The sequence below is a fragment of the Schistocerca piceifrons genome, chromosome 5 (assembly GCF_021461385.2).
Source record: "Schistocerca piceifrons isolate TAMUIC-IGC-003096 chromosome 5, iqSchPice1.1, whole genome shotgun sequence".
NCBI lineage: Eukaryota > Metazoa > Arthropoda > Insecta > Orthoptera > Acrididae > Schistocerca > Schistocerca piceifrons.
Window position 1 is genome coordinate 430081342 of NC_060142.1, and position 17986 is coordinate 430099327.

General features: G+C 42.9%; 1 protein-coding gene across 9 annotated transcripts in view; it reads left to right on the forward strand.

Moving 5' to 3' along the window:
* LOC124797825 (hepatocyte nuclear factor 4-gamma) overlaps nucleotides 1-17986 on the forward strand; it is a 652273-nt gene that overhangs the window by 564803 nt on the left and 69484 nt on the right. The window contains exon 1 of one of the 9 annotated variants that reach the window (XM_047260864.1): nucleotides 16418-16480. The exons of the other annotated variants lie outside the window; for them this stretch is intronic. Within the exon in view, the coding sequence (XP_047116820.1) occupies nucleotides 16462-16480 (19 nt within the window). The 5' untranslated portion in view covers nucleotides 16418-16461. Of the gene's footprint in view, nucleotides 1-16417; nucleotides 16481-17986 lie in introns of those variants that run through there. 9 annotated transcript variants of the gene reach the window in all.

Below are 17986 nucleotides of genomic sequence, written 5' to 3' on the forward strand. Positions count from 1 at the left end.
GGGAACCATTTGTCTAGTGCGATATTCGTTTTTTCGATGTGTGTTAACACCACGGTCAATAAACCAGTACCCCAGTAGCAACTTTGCAGCGCTACTGTATACCGGTAGCACTCACCGGGGCCATTTTGGTGCTGTCCTTCCTGGAGTACTGGTCAGTCTTCCTTCCTTTCTTTTTTTTATACGGGCCGATAAAACGATTGTAGCGCTAGACTAATTGGGACCGCTCTATCGAATGGGTCGCATGGAAGACGTATTTGTTCGGGCTTAGTTCAGTCGCACATTGCAAAACTTAAAATCGGAAATATCAGCCGAAACACCAGAGAAAATATACTTGACGATTCTCAGGCGGTACAACCTACTTTCAAACTTGAAAATCAATCTCCATACTAACATTATAAATGGGGAAGTAATTCCGTCTGCTACGTTTTCACGACTAAATCGCTGAACCGATTTTAATGAAATTTGGTGTGGAGATGGGTTAAATCCTGCGGAAGAATATAGGCTTTACATCAGACTGTGGCTGTGTTTAGATTCTCCAACAATTTTAGTTACCTACAGGCTTTAGAGCGATTACTAGAATTGCAATCTACGTCTATATTCTGCAAATCATAGTATTGTATATCTGCCCCGATAGCCGAGTGTTTGATTGACTGATTGAGAGGGTTTATGGGATCAAACGGTGAGGTCGTCAGTCCCACGATTCCGCAGTCACAGAAGAAAGAGGGTCCGCTGAAAGTGGACGGATCCATTCAGGGGAGTCAAACTATAAAACAACTAAGTTAAAACACACACAGCAAAAAAGGAATAAAAGGTGATGTAGCCAAGTGTGTCAAAGCAATGTGTGCGGATCGGCGATAGGGGTCTGGTTGCTGCGGTGACAGATGTTGGACTTCATTACCCGTACGACTCCTCATCAAATACCTCCTCACCTGCTCTACTTTCCGGACTTCCCACAAACGATGACGAACTCCATGAATTCGATTTGTGGACACGCATTTCACTACTTATTTACTGACGGCGAGAAAAATGTCATTGATTTTTGGCTCTTTCTTAATGTCGTCCAGTTGTCCACAATCCGAAATACAGACAATTTGCCTCTAATTTTCTTCGTAGTGTTTTTCTTTACCCACCGCAGAGTTACGGTGTTAATGCAATGAGCAGTTATGTATGCATTTTCCACTCTTAGTACCTATTTCTGGTGATTCGAATGTTTTTCTCACAGGAAATATGCCTCTGTAGTCCCACCGAGTGTCCAAATTGACGCTCCCTCCTCCTCGCAATGGGGAAAAAAAACCCTGCTTCCGGGACTGGGAGGAGCGCCGGCCCCAGACCGTGTTCGTCTGACGGATTAACGACGACGGTCGATGTGCCGTCAAGCTTGGATGTAATTTTTAAGCAGTTCGCCACATCCCAGTAGCTGGACACACAGCTCAGATACACGATTCGCAAACACTTCGAAAACTTCTGTTTGCATCTAACACTACGCACAGACATGGGAGGATGAGAGGTGGCAACAGGATGTGCATCAAGCCACCCTTTAAATTAACTATGTCAGAACCGTTACTAACCGTGTCGACACTGCGCCGAAGCGGACAGAGAAACAAGAAAGAAAAGTCATCGTATTGCTAGTTGCTGTGTCTGGGTGATAATATTATCATTCTCCTACCTTCCTGTTTCAGTTTGCGGAGCGCTTGACCGTTCGCATCCGTAACCCTTATGTTTCGGCGATATCATTATTGTGCTTGTTGCGTGCTAAGTATATTTCAAGGAGTAAAACCGTGTTCCCGTAACTTCTTGAGTCAAATGAGCTCTGCAATAAATGGTTTAAAACAGCGATCTTCAATGTTGGAAACCAAAAGCTGTCAATTTATGTCTCTGGCACAACACGATCGTGAATGATGGATGAGGTTAAGAAATACCTGTGCGTCATTTCTTCACTGATAAACACTAGTCAACATTTTTTTGCGGCTGGTTTGTAAATGAGTAGATTTGTCTAATTTTGGGGTGTGAATTCATTGGTAAAATCAGTTTTTCTCCATCCCATCACGTTTCCTAAATTCACGGCAGAATCCAATGCGGTAGTGGCGAACACTGACAAAATTACGAAAAGCAAGAACTTCCGATACCAACAATATGTAATGTATATATTAGGCCATGATGTCAATAGGTCTAAATTAGCTCAAACATATTTTCAAGGTAATTCTACATTGGTATTCGGAAAGTCTATCAATGATCTTTTGTTTGCCATTTATCACACCTGCCATCTAGTGACAACTTGTAGTTGTACTAGCATTCCTGTGTAAAACAAATTAAAAGATCAGGCATCTAAACAGAAGAACAGTAAGCATCGAAATATGGGATAATCAACAATAAACGCCCTTAAAAACTCAAAAATCTTACATGTTACAACAGTGATAGATAGATTCGGATTCTACAAATCAAACTACGTACTAGTTTTTTATTATAACAAGGTGAAAATGGCTGTTGATGAGTGTAATCAGGCTACAACAGCGCCATCCACCATTTAGGATATGAAAGATGGTTGCTACACGCTATAAGAGTTGAAGAAGGAATAGTCCACGTCGGTAGCTTCGGGGTCAGCGAGGCAGGTTGCTAACAGAAGAGGCCCGGTTTTGATTCCCGGCCTGGTCGGAGATTTTCTCCGCTCGGGGACTTGGTGTTGTGTTGTCTTTATCTTCTTAATGTCGTAACTGACTCGAAAATCGCCTGATTGACGTCACATGACAAGTCTAAGCCCATGTAACTCCGTATCGTGAATTGTCGAAGAACACTGTCGTATCCACTTTCCACTGTTGAAATTGCTGTCGGGACAGGTCCCGAAAGCCAAATGGGACTGATATATGAAGTAGAAATATATATTAAGCAGAGAGAGAAGTAGTAAAGGAGATTTAGACATTGGAGATTCAAATACTATGCGCACAAACCAAGTTGACTCTCGGCGCAATGGCTGATGGGAGCGAATGTAAATCAAAAATGCGTCGTGTGTCAACTTTGCTTGCGCGAATAATATCAGAGGTGTCAAGTCATTCAGATATTTGGGAGCACGCTTAACATATATTGGCACAAGTGCGATTTTTGTAAATAACAAATTAGATCAAGGACCCGTAGCAATACGACAGCTAATCCGAAATAGCAACATAAAAAACGTGGCGTATCAATTGTAAGCGTTTTGTTGAAACGTTTGTCACTTAAGCTGGTATGGTCTGCACATTAAATAGGCAGCGAGCAAAGGATGTTTGGTTCTGTAAAAGGACTTTGAACGCTTTATAAAGATGTGCATTTTCTTGGATTACACAAGTGAAAAATAATGCAATACAAGAAAGCACGTAAAGGAGATTTTATTTTTAAATGACGTCGCAAGAATTATTCTACAATGGAATTAAAGATCACCATAAATACAACGATACAGGGCGTCAGTTATGGAACAAAGAGCCCAACAGAACAATAACTACCAGGAGACGTCATGGCGGGTGTCTTCCACAGGTTTCGCTAGTGGGGCATCTTTTCTTCCTGCATTGTCACGTGCGTACCTCCAACACTGAGTAATCTTCGAGGAGGAGGATATCGCGCTGATTCTGGAGGCACGCATACCGATATACTCCACGACTGTGTGTGTGCGTGTGCGTGTGAGCGCGCACATGTATGAGTGCGTGCGCGTGTTCTTGAGTCAAAGTGCATGACTCATGCGTCGGCCGCAGCTGGTCGTCCGGCTGCTTCGCCATTTTCTCCATTCAGCAGAATCTTGCAGTCGGCTTACAATTAGTCACGATGTGAGCTATGAGTTTCCACGCAAGACGACCAGCTTCAAGCTTGTTAGCAATACACATAATGACCTTCCTCATTTCCGCCGATTACGGCATCTTATTGACGCTATGCGTCTTTCCATCCTTTCCGACGTCTTTCTGTCCTCCGGAGTTTGCTTGGCTGTTATCTGTATATACCAATACGATGATCCTTCTTTAGAAAGTGTTACAGCATTGATCCTTACAAAGATTCAAACATTGTCATTAAAACGTCTTTATGATGAAGAAACACGAGACTCGTCGCAGAATCACAAACCAGAATGACTCAACATCAGTTCCTTTTATTCAAGAGAAAAATCTCCAACAGTTCACGTATTACCGTTACTCGAATTATATGTGAGCAAATGGAAAACTGCCAAACGTGCACTCTGGAAGGTCTTTTTCACTTGCTGAATAGCTCGTTTTCAAAGCAACGATACGAAAAGTCACTTGAAAAATACAGTTTTTAACAGTTGATTTATTTCTTCTTGTTCGTAATGGTTATAAAAGTTGAAAAATCACAAAATACCCTGGTGTTCCATTTTTCAGTTGATGCACACTGAGTTTGTGTATGTATTTACTACTTCTGTCTCAAAGTCTACGATCTTGTTTCGATGTATTGATTTGCGTAAGATCTTCAGCGATAAAAGCAAATTGTGGACGTTTTACGTATTGTAGGGAAAAGAATTTTCTTTCAGATGGTGGTTAACACAATTATGAATTAGGCGTCCCTTTTGAGGCACAAGGACTTAACAGTAACTAATTTTTGCGGCAAATTTGTTTGCAGTCGAATTCGACCCCATATATCTGAGACTATAAACTGAGAAGTGATACAACATGCAGTTTTTATAAGCAAACTACTAGAAAAGAAGACCGCAAGAAGAAAGCTTCCTAAGGCAAATACGTGAAGCGATCGAACTACGTAAACTTGCGAGAAATTTTGTCGCGGCAAAATTTATGGACGATTTTTAGTGCCACTTGGGGCCAAAATAGTTAATCAAATGACATAAAAGTCGCAGGATGCTGTTTACCAACCTTGCCAAGTTTTGGAGCTTTGTTTGTCACGCTTAATCATTACGATATAGCACTTCAAACTTTGTCAAATGTAGCCTCGATATTTTCACTTTTTACAACTCCTAATGCGACTTGTAGAAACGTTTGTTGTATAGAAACCTATGTTTTTCTTTGGTTGTTCAGCAAACCTGCAAACAAAATTTGAACATAATCTGAGAAAGTCGAGTGAGAAACATCTTTAAAACTTTACAAGTGATCTCCCTGTTAGGAGTGCGACTTGATGTGTTCTGTCGTGCTGGCCCATACATTTCGTACTACGTGAATTCTTGTGTGTTATATCTTATACTCCGTAATTTTGTTCTTATTTCTGAGTTTTACTTACTGTTTTTTCTTGTATATCCTACTGCTGATCTCATTACATCTCAATGAAAAACTTCTGCGAGATGGATCACAATTTAGTGATAATGTGGCGTTTTAATAAGAAGTATCATTTGCCTCTCTTTGGATACCATTACAATAAGGCACAAAATTACTGATTTCCATTCTCTCCCGCGTTTTTTTATATATATTTGTAATTGTAGCACCATAGTGATCAAGAGTAATTAACCCAAACTAAAAGAATAAAAATAAATCATTAGAAATTTATTGCCTAGAGCACATGCTGACTTGGGCAGTTCATAATAATGCAGAAAATTATCAACTAATTGTGGACATATTGACAAAATACAAGGTATATGACTGTTTGTTTCAAACACGAGTATTTAGTTGTAGTCTACTGTTACCTGTCGCATTATTCGTGTTATGCTAATTCCAATACTTCACAAGTAGCTTCTAGTTTGGTTTGCCGATCTTCACTCATGTGTGCGTGGAGCCTATAAGTTAAGCAGAAGTACTAATTCCGTAAATAAATTACAGCCAACTACAAAACATTAGAACGTAAACGACAACGACCGTCCTGTTGGAGTGTGGAAGGGTAAAGTGTAGAGGGCGAGATAGTGAAGTTTGGTGGTTGTCAGAGAGGTTGCAGATTTGCCTGTTTTCGACGAATAAAGATACTTTAGTATTCGCTACTGTAGTGCAGTACTCTTGTAAACGTTCCACCAGAAGAGACGCAAACCAGTGTGGTTGTCTCATATCGAATTGCAGGACCATGAAGTAGTAGTAGTGTGGAAGACCACTGTTCGTGAAAGAATGTGCCCTCACCAGTGGACACTTTGATTTCTCATAAACGTTAACACAGCCAACAGACTGACAAAATTTTTTAAAAATTTATTTCATTCGTTCGAATTACTTAGAATAGCCATAAGATGCTAGTGCTCGCCGAACGTACCCATAACAAATCGGAGTGCTCTTCTTTGAAAACTAAATCTTTAATTATTCGAGCTTTCAAGGACTTCGTATTCAAGATAAATAGATGTTTCATAGGCAGCCACTCTAGCATCTATGCTGTATGCGATCAGTCACTGCACTTGTTGAATCATGGCAAGGTAGTTTCTATCCCAACACTTCGAGGATCACTTCGCTTGTCGCCATGCATTCCGAAAGATTCAAAGGCAGCAGAGGACTAGAAAATCAAGAATTCGACACGGAAGAACGCTTACATGATGCAGTTTTTCACAAGTATTCTTGCTAGAACTGTAAAACGTTGAACTGACACGTGGCGTTGTAGCACCTCTTAATTAAGTTTTTATGGCTGGTACAAAAGAAAAATAATACACTCCTGGAAATTGAAATAAGAACACCGTGAATTCATTGTCCCAGGAAGGGGAAACTTTATTGACACATTCCTGGGGTCAGATACATCACATGATCACACTGACAGAACCACAGGCACATAGACACAGGCAACAGAGCATGCACAATGTCGGCACTAGTACAGTGTATATCCACCTTTCGCAGCAATGCAGGCAGCTATTCTCCCATGGAGACGATCGTAGAGATGCTGGATGTAGTCCTGTGGAACGGCTTGCCATGCCATTTCCACCTGGCGCCTCAGTTGGACCAGCGTTCGTGCTGGACGTGCAGACCGCGTGAGACGACGCTTCATCCAGTCCCAAACATGCTCAATGGGGGACAGATCCGGAGATCTTGCTGGCCAGGGTAGTTGACGTACACCTTCTAGAGCACGTTGGTTGGCAGGGGATACATGCGGACGTGCATTGTCCTGTTGGAACAGCAAGTTCCCTTGCCGGTCTTGGAATGGTAGAACGATGGGTTCGATGACGGTTTGGATGTACCGTGCGCTACTCAGTGTCCCCTCGACGATCACCAGTGGTGTACGGCCAGTGTAGGAGATCGCTCCCCACACCATGATGCCGGGTGTTGGCCCTGTGTGCCTCGGTCGTATGCAGTCCTGATTGTGGCGCTCACCTGCACGGCGCCAAACACGCATACGACCATCATTGGCACCAAGGCAGAAGCGACTCTCATCGCTGAAGACGACACGTCTCCATTCGTCCCTCCATTCACGCCTGTCGCGACATCACTGGAGGCGGGCTGCACGATGTTGGGGCGTGAGCGGAAGACGGCCTAACGGTGTGCGGGACCGTAGCCCAGCTTCATGGAGACGGTTGCGAATGGTCCTCGCCGATACCCCAGGAGCAACAGTGTCCCTAATTTGCTGGGAAGTGGCGGTGCGGTCCCCTACGGCACTGCGTAGGATCCTACGGTCTTGGCGTGCATCCGTGCGTCGCTGCGGTCCGGTCCCAGGTCGACGGGCACGTGCACCTTCCGCCGACCACTGGCGACAACATTGATGTACTGTGGAGACCTCACGCCCCACGTGTTGAGCAATTCGGCGGTACGTCCACCCGGCCTCCCGCATGCCCACTATACGCCCTCGCTCAAAGTCCGTCAACTGCACATACGGTTCACGTCCACGCTGTCGCGGCATGCTACCAGTGTTAAAGACTGCGATGGAGCTCCGTATGCCACGGCAAACTGGCTGACACTGACGGCGGCGGTGCACAAATGCTGCGCAGCTAGCGCCATTCGACGGCCAACACCGCGGTTCCTGGTGTGTCCGCTGTGCCGTGCGTGTGATCATTGCTTGTACAGCCCTCTCGCAGTGTCCGGAGCAAGTATGGTGGGTCTGACACACCGGTGTCAATGTGTTCCTTTTTCCATTTCCAGGAGTGTAGGATGTAACATGATCTACGGATTGAGGAAGCACACTTTTCTTTTAAGAAAGCGTGCGCACTACTTCATTCCAGGAAGAGCTCAATTGAAGTGCCATCTGCCACAAAAGGGTGAAAGTTTTTGTTTTTAAGAAAAAGGAATATCTTGCTTTTTCTGAATCTGTTAGACTGTTCAGGCAGTCCATGTAGAAGTATTGACGTTGTCCTTTATGTCGTAACTTCTGGATCACCTATTAGATTTGTCCCACACATTCTCTCAAACTTCTTTCGCTGATTTCTCGACTAGTGATCTTATAGTATCGGAGTTTTTCTTCTACTTAGATGCGATACATTTAGCCTTTCGTATTAAAATGTGTAGAGAGTATAAGTACCTGGAAATATCCTACAACATGATGTAAGATGTTACAAGATATTCGACAACAGATCAGGTAGGGAAGGGCGGCTATCCAAAAATTAAACCCTATACTTTGTTCCTCATAAATGAATTTAAAGGTTAAAGACCGAGTACAGTGATCCATCGTGGAAGTGATAAGTGAAGAGAGTGAGTGCCGGATACTCAGAGAAAGAGACAGAGATTTAGAACTAATGAGAAGAGCTTGTGGAATTTCCCGACTTGACATAGTAAGAAATGAGGAAACAAGAGGAAGGACTCAGACCATTACCATATTACGGAAAGAATGGATGAAAGAGACTTGGCTGGTATGAGAACGTCAGAAAAGTGAAAGAATACAGACGGCCATGGCAACCTCCTGAAAGAGAATGGCAAGACCATCAAAAAGGTGGCCCAGGGGTATCAAAGAACCGCAGGACGGTTGAGGAACAGAAATTGATGAGGAAAAATAGTAAGATCGAGTCTTTTGGCAACAGATATGCGGGATACGGCGACCACCGCGACAGAAGGAAAATTAGTGTGTGTTTGCCAGGCTATGCATTACGTTTTTGTAAGTCTTCCAGAATGTCATAAATTTTTTACTCAATGTAACTCTTATTTTAAGTACAAACAACTGCATCCATCAATAGGCACAGAGATTTAGTGATACTAACTCAAAAGTCATTTATTCAAACTATGGTTTTTATATAGGTACCATGTTAACGACTGTTACAGAAGGACTTCTAAGTGGATACAATGGTACTTTGCTCCATGAAGCCATTTCTATTTCTGGTTATAAGTGGTTTGAATTTAATTAGCAGATAGCATATTTATGAAAAGTTTTAGAATTATCGTTTTTGCCTCTTATTTTAGCTACATGCAAAGATAAACACACATGATTTCGAAATTTTAAATTTTATTCCTTCTACTTACGCCTTTCGCCAACTTTATTCCAGTCTGGTTGATGAGCTGTTTGTAATTGGCTTGTACTGTTCAGCAGGCTGTTCTCCCACTCGTATCAAAATTTCAAAGCGTTTACGTTAAATGTACCGTCAGTACGACTTTAACGTTTCTGATTGTTTGCCGGTACTGTAGCTGTCACGGTGCGGTGTTGTTCTGCTGGTCAGAGACAGTTTGATCGCGGATTTTGGTGCCAGTTATGAGTCAGCTTTCCGATGACCTGCAGAGCCCTGCTATCCGTTTGCGGATCAGCAGGCCCCTTGCTGAGCATCCCTGGCCAGTTTTTGTGAGGTGAGCAATCCTCTCATTACGACTATTCGTGGGGGAACCCGCCATTATCTCCGCAGCGAGAAACAACTACGTCCCAATATAGTCTGTGAAGTCTGTTAGTCACCGTTTGTAGGAACTAAAAAGGAAGGAACATTAGGGTTTAACGTCCCGTCGACGAGTTGGTCATTAGACCGGATTGGGGATTGGGGAAGCATGGGGAAGGAAATCGGCAGTTTCCTCTTTAAGAAGTATCCTGAAATCTGCCTCAAGCGTTTTAGGAGAATCACAATTACGAGAAAATGTCACGCCATCATTGGCTTGCATTTAATGTTTTCTACTGAGGAACAGCAGCAGCAGCAGCAGCAGCTGATGTAGCTGAAGGATGTATAAAGGAAAACAATACGACTAATAAAAAAGAGCAGATCAGTACCAGCGAGGGGATAAGGCGAGAGAACCAACGGGAGAAAACATTTTCAGATCTTTGTTGTGAATTAAGTTGCTTAAGAATGAGGACTGCAGCATACTACAAATCGGATATTACACCAGATACGCTGTTAGTGTCAACAGCGAACTTCAACTGTAAAGCGAAAGTCTCAGAATGAGGAGAGGGGAAGGAAAAATACTAGAAACAGATGTGTTGTGTCGGGTAGTACTAGGCAAAGTCATACAGCTGAGAATTTCATGAAATGTGAACTGAGTTAGGTTTAAAAGTAATGATGCAACATATTTAACTCATTAACGGAGACACAAAGTTGTTCATCTTCATGTGAGAAGCCTACAGACAGGCACATAGTCAAACGATGGTAGTTTGTTTCTAACAAAATTTTATTTATGTGACATTAGTTGTATTTTGCAACAAAGTTCATGATGTGCACGAGACCTATTATAGAAATTATTTTCTCTGTTTCTCTTCCGTTGAGACAATATTAATAGTAACGGGAGACCTTCCGCTTACCTATAATGAAATACTGTCTGAAAAAAGCTGCGCAAATGTTCAGTAAGATCTTAATAAGATTAAAAATGGTGCAAACATTGCCAATCTGCTTTAAATATACAGAACTGTAAAATCTTGCACTTCACAGAACTGAAAAACATTGTATAATGTGACTACAATGTCAGTGAGTCACGATTTGAATCAGTCAACTCCTACAAATACTTGCATCGAACAATTTGTAGGAATATGAACGGAAACTATCCCATGGGCTAAGTTGTAGATAAAGCAGGCGGAGGACTGCGTTTCAGTGGTAGAACACTGGGGACATGCAATCAGTCTACAAAGATGATTGTCTACGAAACACTCGAGCAACCAATCCTAGAATATTGCTCAACTGTACAGGGGCCATACCAGATAGGACTAACATAGGTTACTGAACTACACAAAGAAGGGCACCGCGAGTGGTCACATGTTTGTTCGACCCATGGAAGTGTGTCACGTAGATGCTGGAACAAATGAACTGGTAGGAACCTGAAGATACAGACATTCTATCCCATGAAAGCCTAATGACATTAGAAAAATGCAACACCCTACGTTTCGGTTTCACAGGGAAAGCGAAGAACAGATAAGTCTAATTACAAGACGCATTGAGGCGTTAAAGCAGGTGCTAACTGGTTATGTCTGCCCAGATACACAGGTCCTAAAGTGTGAGGCAACCAGGTCATTCAGATTTCCAGCATCTGTCAGTTAGTTCAGTCTTTAGGATATGCCTCTCGTAGTTCCATGTATTCATCACCCAGCCTTCATTTCTCACGATGTAGTCCTCGGTCTTAATATACAAAATACCGCCCAGGAGCTGCTGTAAAGAGTCACTTCGGTCGACATAAGATTCTTCTAGAAGACTAGAGTATTCTTCATCAGTATTTTTTCTATCGATGTTGTTATCTCTTTGATTCCTGGATGTTTATCATAATTTAAAATGTGGAACTGTATAGTGCCGTATTTTGGTATACCGTTTTCTTGTTTTTGAATAAGTTCCGTCTGTGTTTCCCATGACACTGTTTCATTGACACATAAACAACCTCAATCAACTTGCAATAAATGAATTACATAAATAAATCAGACATATGCTAGGCTACTTCGACATTCCTGAGATCGACACTCGGAGTGAAGAACTTGTTAAGGTTTAGAGAAGGAACGTGTCCCATGGGAGCCGGTTTCCGACGTCTTGGACTGCTAATTGACGGCCGGCTGACGCCCTCTCGAGGCGGAATCTGGTTCTCTTCCGGGAGGAACTTTCTCCAGCTAAGCCAGCAAACCAACCTGCTTAAGTGGCGCACTTACCAGGCTGCCTTCCGATGTCGGCTGCTCTGCACTCCTCAGATTATCATCGTATTGATGCTGAACAAACTCCGTCACACCGATTCTACGGGTTGGATTACTTCACAGTAGTTGCTAAAATCTCTTTGCTTTGAGTGAAAAGAAGAACAAATTAAAAGACAAATCCATTTTCCATCTCGGCCGCAGTTAGGTCTCAATCATTCATTTTGCACGATGAACTGATTTCGGGGCGACGAGTCGTTCTCAAATGCTCAAATGAGTAAGCATTCAGAATGACACACAGCCGAAGTCAGATGGCCCTGTGAGGTATGCTACCTGTTGAAAAGTTTCTGGACATCTTTTAGTGGACATCAATACGAGATACGCCTTTATGATGGTTTGGACTCTGCTGGGTACACTTCCAACAACGTGTCTGAATGCCTGTGGAGGAATGGTAGCCGATTCTTCCTCAAGAGCCGAAACCAGAGAAGAAACAAAATTTGATTACAAGCCGGCCGGAGTGGCCGAGCGGTTCTAGGCGCTACAGTCTGGAACCGCGCGACCACTACGATCGCAGGTTCGAATCCTGCCTCGGGCATGGATGTGTGTGATGTCCTTCGGTTGGTTAGGTTTAAGTAGTTGTAAGTTCTAGGGGACTGATGACCTCACAGAGCTCAGAACCATTTTTTTTATTACAAAATCAAACTGTGCAAGTGATGCTTTGCCTGTGTGTCACGCTCTGTGAGGAGACAAAATACCTTATTACCCCAAAGAGACAGCTACAGGGCAAGAGTGGCAGAAATTCGCACCGTCCGCCTCGGTAGCTGCGCGGTCAGCGTGGCGAATTGGTTCAAATGGCTCTGAGCACTATGGGACTCAACTTCTGAGGTCATCAGTCCCCTAGAACTTAGAACTACTTAAACCTAACTAATCTAAGGACAACACACACATCCATGCCCGAGGCAGGATTCGAACCTGCGACCGTAGCGATCACGCGGTTCCAGACTGAAGCGCCTAGAACGGCTCGGCCACAACTGCCGGCCGCGGCGAATTGCTAGCCGATGTGACCCGGGTTCGATTCCCATCTGGATCGGAGATTTTCTTCGCTCAGGAACTGGGTGTTCTATAGTCCTTACGTTCGTATCGTCATAAGCGACATTCCACTGTTGAAATGGTTGAATGGGTGCGTCCCGAAAACCAGTAAATTAAAAAAGAATCAAATGTCGAAATATCAACAAAAATATACATGTAAACGAATCACTTCAAACTGAGAATGAGTTGTCGAATCGCGTTGTGCTAAGCATAAAAAAAGTGGTGCAGTTTTTCATTATTTAAATTATGATTGACACAGTTAGAGGCTTTCCCAAAACCTCTTAAATACGATACATATATAGCACCGACGCAAATACGTTTCAGAATGACCACAGGTCGAAACTGGTCAGTAACGACATATAAAGATAGTGCAATAAAGGTCGTCCTGATTAAGAAATAATTGATTTTCTGCCACGTTCCTTTCGCGTAGAAGACGAGGGAAAAGTGACTGGAAAAGCGACTGACTGCTTTTATACTTGCCCTGGTCTTATTCTCACGATCACTACGTGAGATAGGCTCTGCGATTCTGGTAGCACAATGACGGCACGACAGTCTTCTTAGAACACAGCTTCTCTAAATTTACCCAGCCACGTTTCGCCGGAGCTACGTCTTCCAAGGATTCTCGTTTCAGTTCCTGGAGCATTTAAGTTACACTTTCGTAATGGCTGTTCGGATCCCAGCACCGCGTCTCCAAACCGTTTTGCTTACCTTGAATAGTAACGTCGCGAAGAGCTCGAAAATAGGGCACAGCGACCGGTCTTAACAAGCCAGAAATATAAATGCTGGAGTCCGAATTACCGCCTAAGCGAACCACAGCTGATCGCGTTGTGCAGTCAGTGGCACCGCATACTGTCACGCCAGTCTGGCAACGTTCGTCATCCACGGAGCCTTCACGTATACGTCCGCCGCGATGCTCTACCCAGAACCGTGACTCCTCTGAGAAGGCGCCGTGGTGGCTCTCCTGTACCCAGAGCTTGTCGTTAAGCGCCGCCAATGCCGGCATGCGTCCTCCCTGCTGCCGCATCGAGGGAAGTCGCAATAAATGGTCACCGTGCTAACAGTACGTGGTGATCCAGACTTTCTCTGTCCGTGCGGATACCTGTCTTGCTGCAAACCTGTCCTTTCAAGGACTTGCATGCTGACAAATAGGACTCCAACAGCTACTGTTGACTAAGCGCAGGTCACAGATGGGCGTCGCGCAGCAAGCAAATTCTCCATCACAGCACTGCCCGCCGTCAGTTTCGAATAGTTGGAAGCAGCTTTTGTCGTATTTCACAGTAGATATCGGCGTCGGTAGTACGTAAAACTTCCGCCATAGTTAGCAACGCAGCAACGCCGGCTGTACATATTCGGCTGTCTTTCTTTGAGGAGGCTTTTCAATGTTATTGTCCTGGAACTTATCCTTCAGCCCCTTTGTCTAGTCCGCTTTTCCACTTTAGTACGACGTTAGGGGTTTGCTCAAATTTCATACGTTACACTGCGTTCTTTATTATACTCGTCCACTAGAAATTTTATGTTGGATTTTGCAAATCAGATATACTGGAAACCTATATAAAAAATTATATTTAGTAAAATTAGGTAGTAAACCAATGTCTGCACGCCAAAACAAGACGTCACTCCTACTTAAATCCACGGTATAAATGGAAATTCAGGTGAAAAGGAGGAAACAAAGCTACAGTGTAGCTTCCCTACAGCGAGCCAAAATAAATGACGTTAAAAAACCCCAGACAGTATTGGCCTTATCTATATATAGCCACATTCGTAGATCGTCTGCGTACTCCGTAAAACACATTGGCTAGATTTTCGAAGTGTCTCTTGACGCCTTCTAACACCAAGCTTGAAGCGTTATTAAGTTATTTTGACCCTTCTTAGGTATTTGTTTGGGATTGATTGGAGTTTCTGAACGTTTATTTTGGCTGCAATACTTGTTTGAAGAATATTCCCCTCCAGTGTGCAGAAGCCTCATCGCTGCACGAACTTAACACGTGGCGAAATTTCAAATCGACCCTGTCGTTTACTCTCATTTCCCGAGGGGAGTAGTACTACATCACTAGCTGGTCAAGTGTGCTGTATCAAGCAGGCAGCTGATGTAACGCCAGTGTCGCCGAAGGTGAACGTAACTTCACTTTTAACTCCCGTAAAAGCCTCGAAATGACACCATAAATAATCGTCCGAAAATACCGAATACGGTATTAGAGTGACAGAAAATATTTTATGGGCTCTTCAGACCAATTTTAGGCTGCTCTTTGTCATTACACGTGCAACAAAAATACTTTAGACAAAAGCGCTGCTCAGAGCGTTTGTCACTTTTCACACTGAATGTCAAGCGCTGTGTGTGTAATGAAAAGTTTTTTAATTTCTCGTTTTCCTCGCTGTACCATACTCCCCAGCACCGAAAGCCATACAATGTGTCTCACCCAAAAACTCCTTGTTCTGCGCTCATAGGCAGCACACCGCGCCTGGTACACGCGGCGCTCGGGGACCACAGCACAGCTACGACACCTGAGGATGGGCTTACAACAGTCCGAAACCGGTCGTGTGACAATAATTTACAACTGATGCGGTATTTTTAACCTCTGCATTTAAAGATTACCAAGTAAATATTTGGAAAACTGAATGCACTGCACAGTCTGCGGACAATAGAGTAAAGGATCTGGTGTAGGAAAGATTGAATGCTGAACCATTTACTCCTTAAATATACTTGTTTGTCAGGCAGAGATTACCCTAAAACATCGACGAAGACACGAAGCTCAAGCTCGTAAGTGGAGAAAGACTAAATTGAAATGATTTAGGGGAAGTACCGAAAATCTTTACATGTATTGTCAAACTGAGATTTGAACCCCTCTTCTTCCTAATACGACTTCAGTGTATTAACAACTGCACTAACTTGGCTTGACACTTTGAATGATTGTAAATAATACTTTAACATATTTTTATCTCTTGTTTTCACCGTTTTCCGACGTAAGTTGTTCCGCGTTGCCCTCGTCGTGATCAAATTGGAAACTGTTGTTATCGATTTGTTATTAATCATCGCCATTAATCGAAATTCAACAGGCCAACCTTACGGTTAATCTGAATAAATGGTCTTTGAAAGATATTTCAGGTGCAAAAAGTAGCAGTATTTTACAAAGAAAGCAGTCTGCTCTTCGACTACTGAAAAAACACTCAATGTAGCGAAATTCAAGCTGGGACTCTCCGATTTCCAGTGAACGTGTTTGTCGTCAAGATCTACAGGCTGTCGAGACTAGGCCTTGTTTACACGAACTGTTCACAAACGTATTTTTCAAATGCTTGTCATGCAGAATTATTTTGCCGAGTCGGACGCTTTCTGACACTTAAACTGAATCAGATTCCGTATCCTTGCCGCGTCAGTCGAACGTCACGCGAAACAAGACTCGACAGCTAGCGTTGTCCAAGCTCCGGATAATGAGCGCGGAACGTGGCGCTGTGGCGCGAGTCTCGGAAGGCCGAAAGAGTGCGCCACCGTCGCTCGCGCAACAGGTAGTATGTCGTGCCACACAGCCGTCGTCAGTCGGCGCTGTAGCATTGTAACGGCAGGAGATGGGGTTATACACGCAAGGTAAAGAAAGCTCCGAGCGGCACGACTCGCGATTTCAAAACATTTGTGTGTTGTTGCAAGTTTGTTTACGTAGAAACGCTCCTTCGCTATGGAACGGTTCTTCTATTAACTAACTCGTAGCAACGATTCTGTTACTGCAGTGCAAGCTGTTGCTTAGATTCAAGGCAGTATTGTCTTTCCTTTTGCTGTTAATTTTTAATCCTTGGTGCTTCACACTTAACAGTAGATGACGTGAATAGTTCGATAGAATTGCAGTATGTCGGAAGATTTTGATAACAAATAGATGCCTGACGATTGTTGGTGTGCATACGTAATAGTGTTTTTTGTGTCTTTTTCAGTATATTTTTATATGGATAATTTGCCGCTTGCTGTTATTTAGGAGTCAAAAAACAAGTGGCTGATACGTATCTTATCTGAAGTAACAACTGAAGTAGAAAATGAATTATCTTTTTCTTGAACTTTGATACTTTAGCCATTTGTATTTCTTTCAGATTACAGTAATGTCGGCAATATTCTCGGACGAAAAGTTTGTCGCCATGTGAAACCAAAGAATTAAGTTATGTATCAATCGTAACGAATCATTAATCTGAGAAAGTAAATAGGGAAAAAACAAAACATTTTCTCAACTTTTACGTTTGAATTACTAAGTAAAGTTACTTATTTTAGTTTGCTCTTTTAATTTGGTTTTGCATTTGTGTGTAAAACACATCTAGGCACGAAGCAGAAGACAAATAAGCGTAATCCTTCTCAAATCAGAGTCTTAGTCGATCTCTATCTATTACACGTTCTTTGTTAGACGTTGATGGTTTTCCTCATGGGAAGACTGTTGTCGACTATATCGACGACGGCGTGCAACTTATCACATTCGTCATGTAAGGATGTTCACAGATTCGTATGTGGGTGCTGATCGCATAGATTCGTTTCTGTTACGATTTGACGTAGTAGGCAAGGGGACGCGGCATGCCTAAAAAGCTGATGCGCATGTTTCCCATTATGTATTAACCACTTGTGTTAACAAGCCTAAGTAGTTTGTGTAGGTTATTGCTTAGTTTTCTACTATGTTACTCCTAGTGAGTCGCAGTTCCACGTAAATGTGAGCACCTGAGTGCCAGTAAACCAGAAAAAAAAGAGTAAGATCTAAGACGTACGGATGTCGATCACTTTCTATCTATCGATTACTTCCTAATACATTCGTTAAGCGTCATGAAGCAGGAGATAACGTGCACGTTTTTTGTCGTCGTACGACTTGAAGGACCGTATGTAGGTAATTGAAGATGCTGTCTACATGAATGAGCACAGGTGAAATGGCATGAAGGTCCAAGCAACGGCTTCTGATTTTTACGTGTATGTCGGAGAATAAGGGAACTTAACACATTAATTTACCACAAATATGCCAGAGACAGCAAAATATCAGTTGCACAATCTGAAATGAAAAGAATATCCGCAAGGTGTTGATACTTAAAATAACTTTCGAATAATCGAGGAAGGTCTCATGAAATGGTTTGT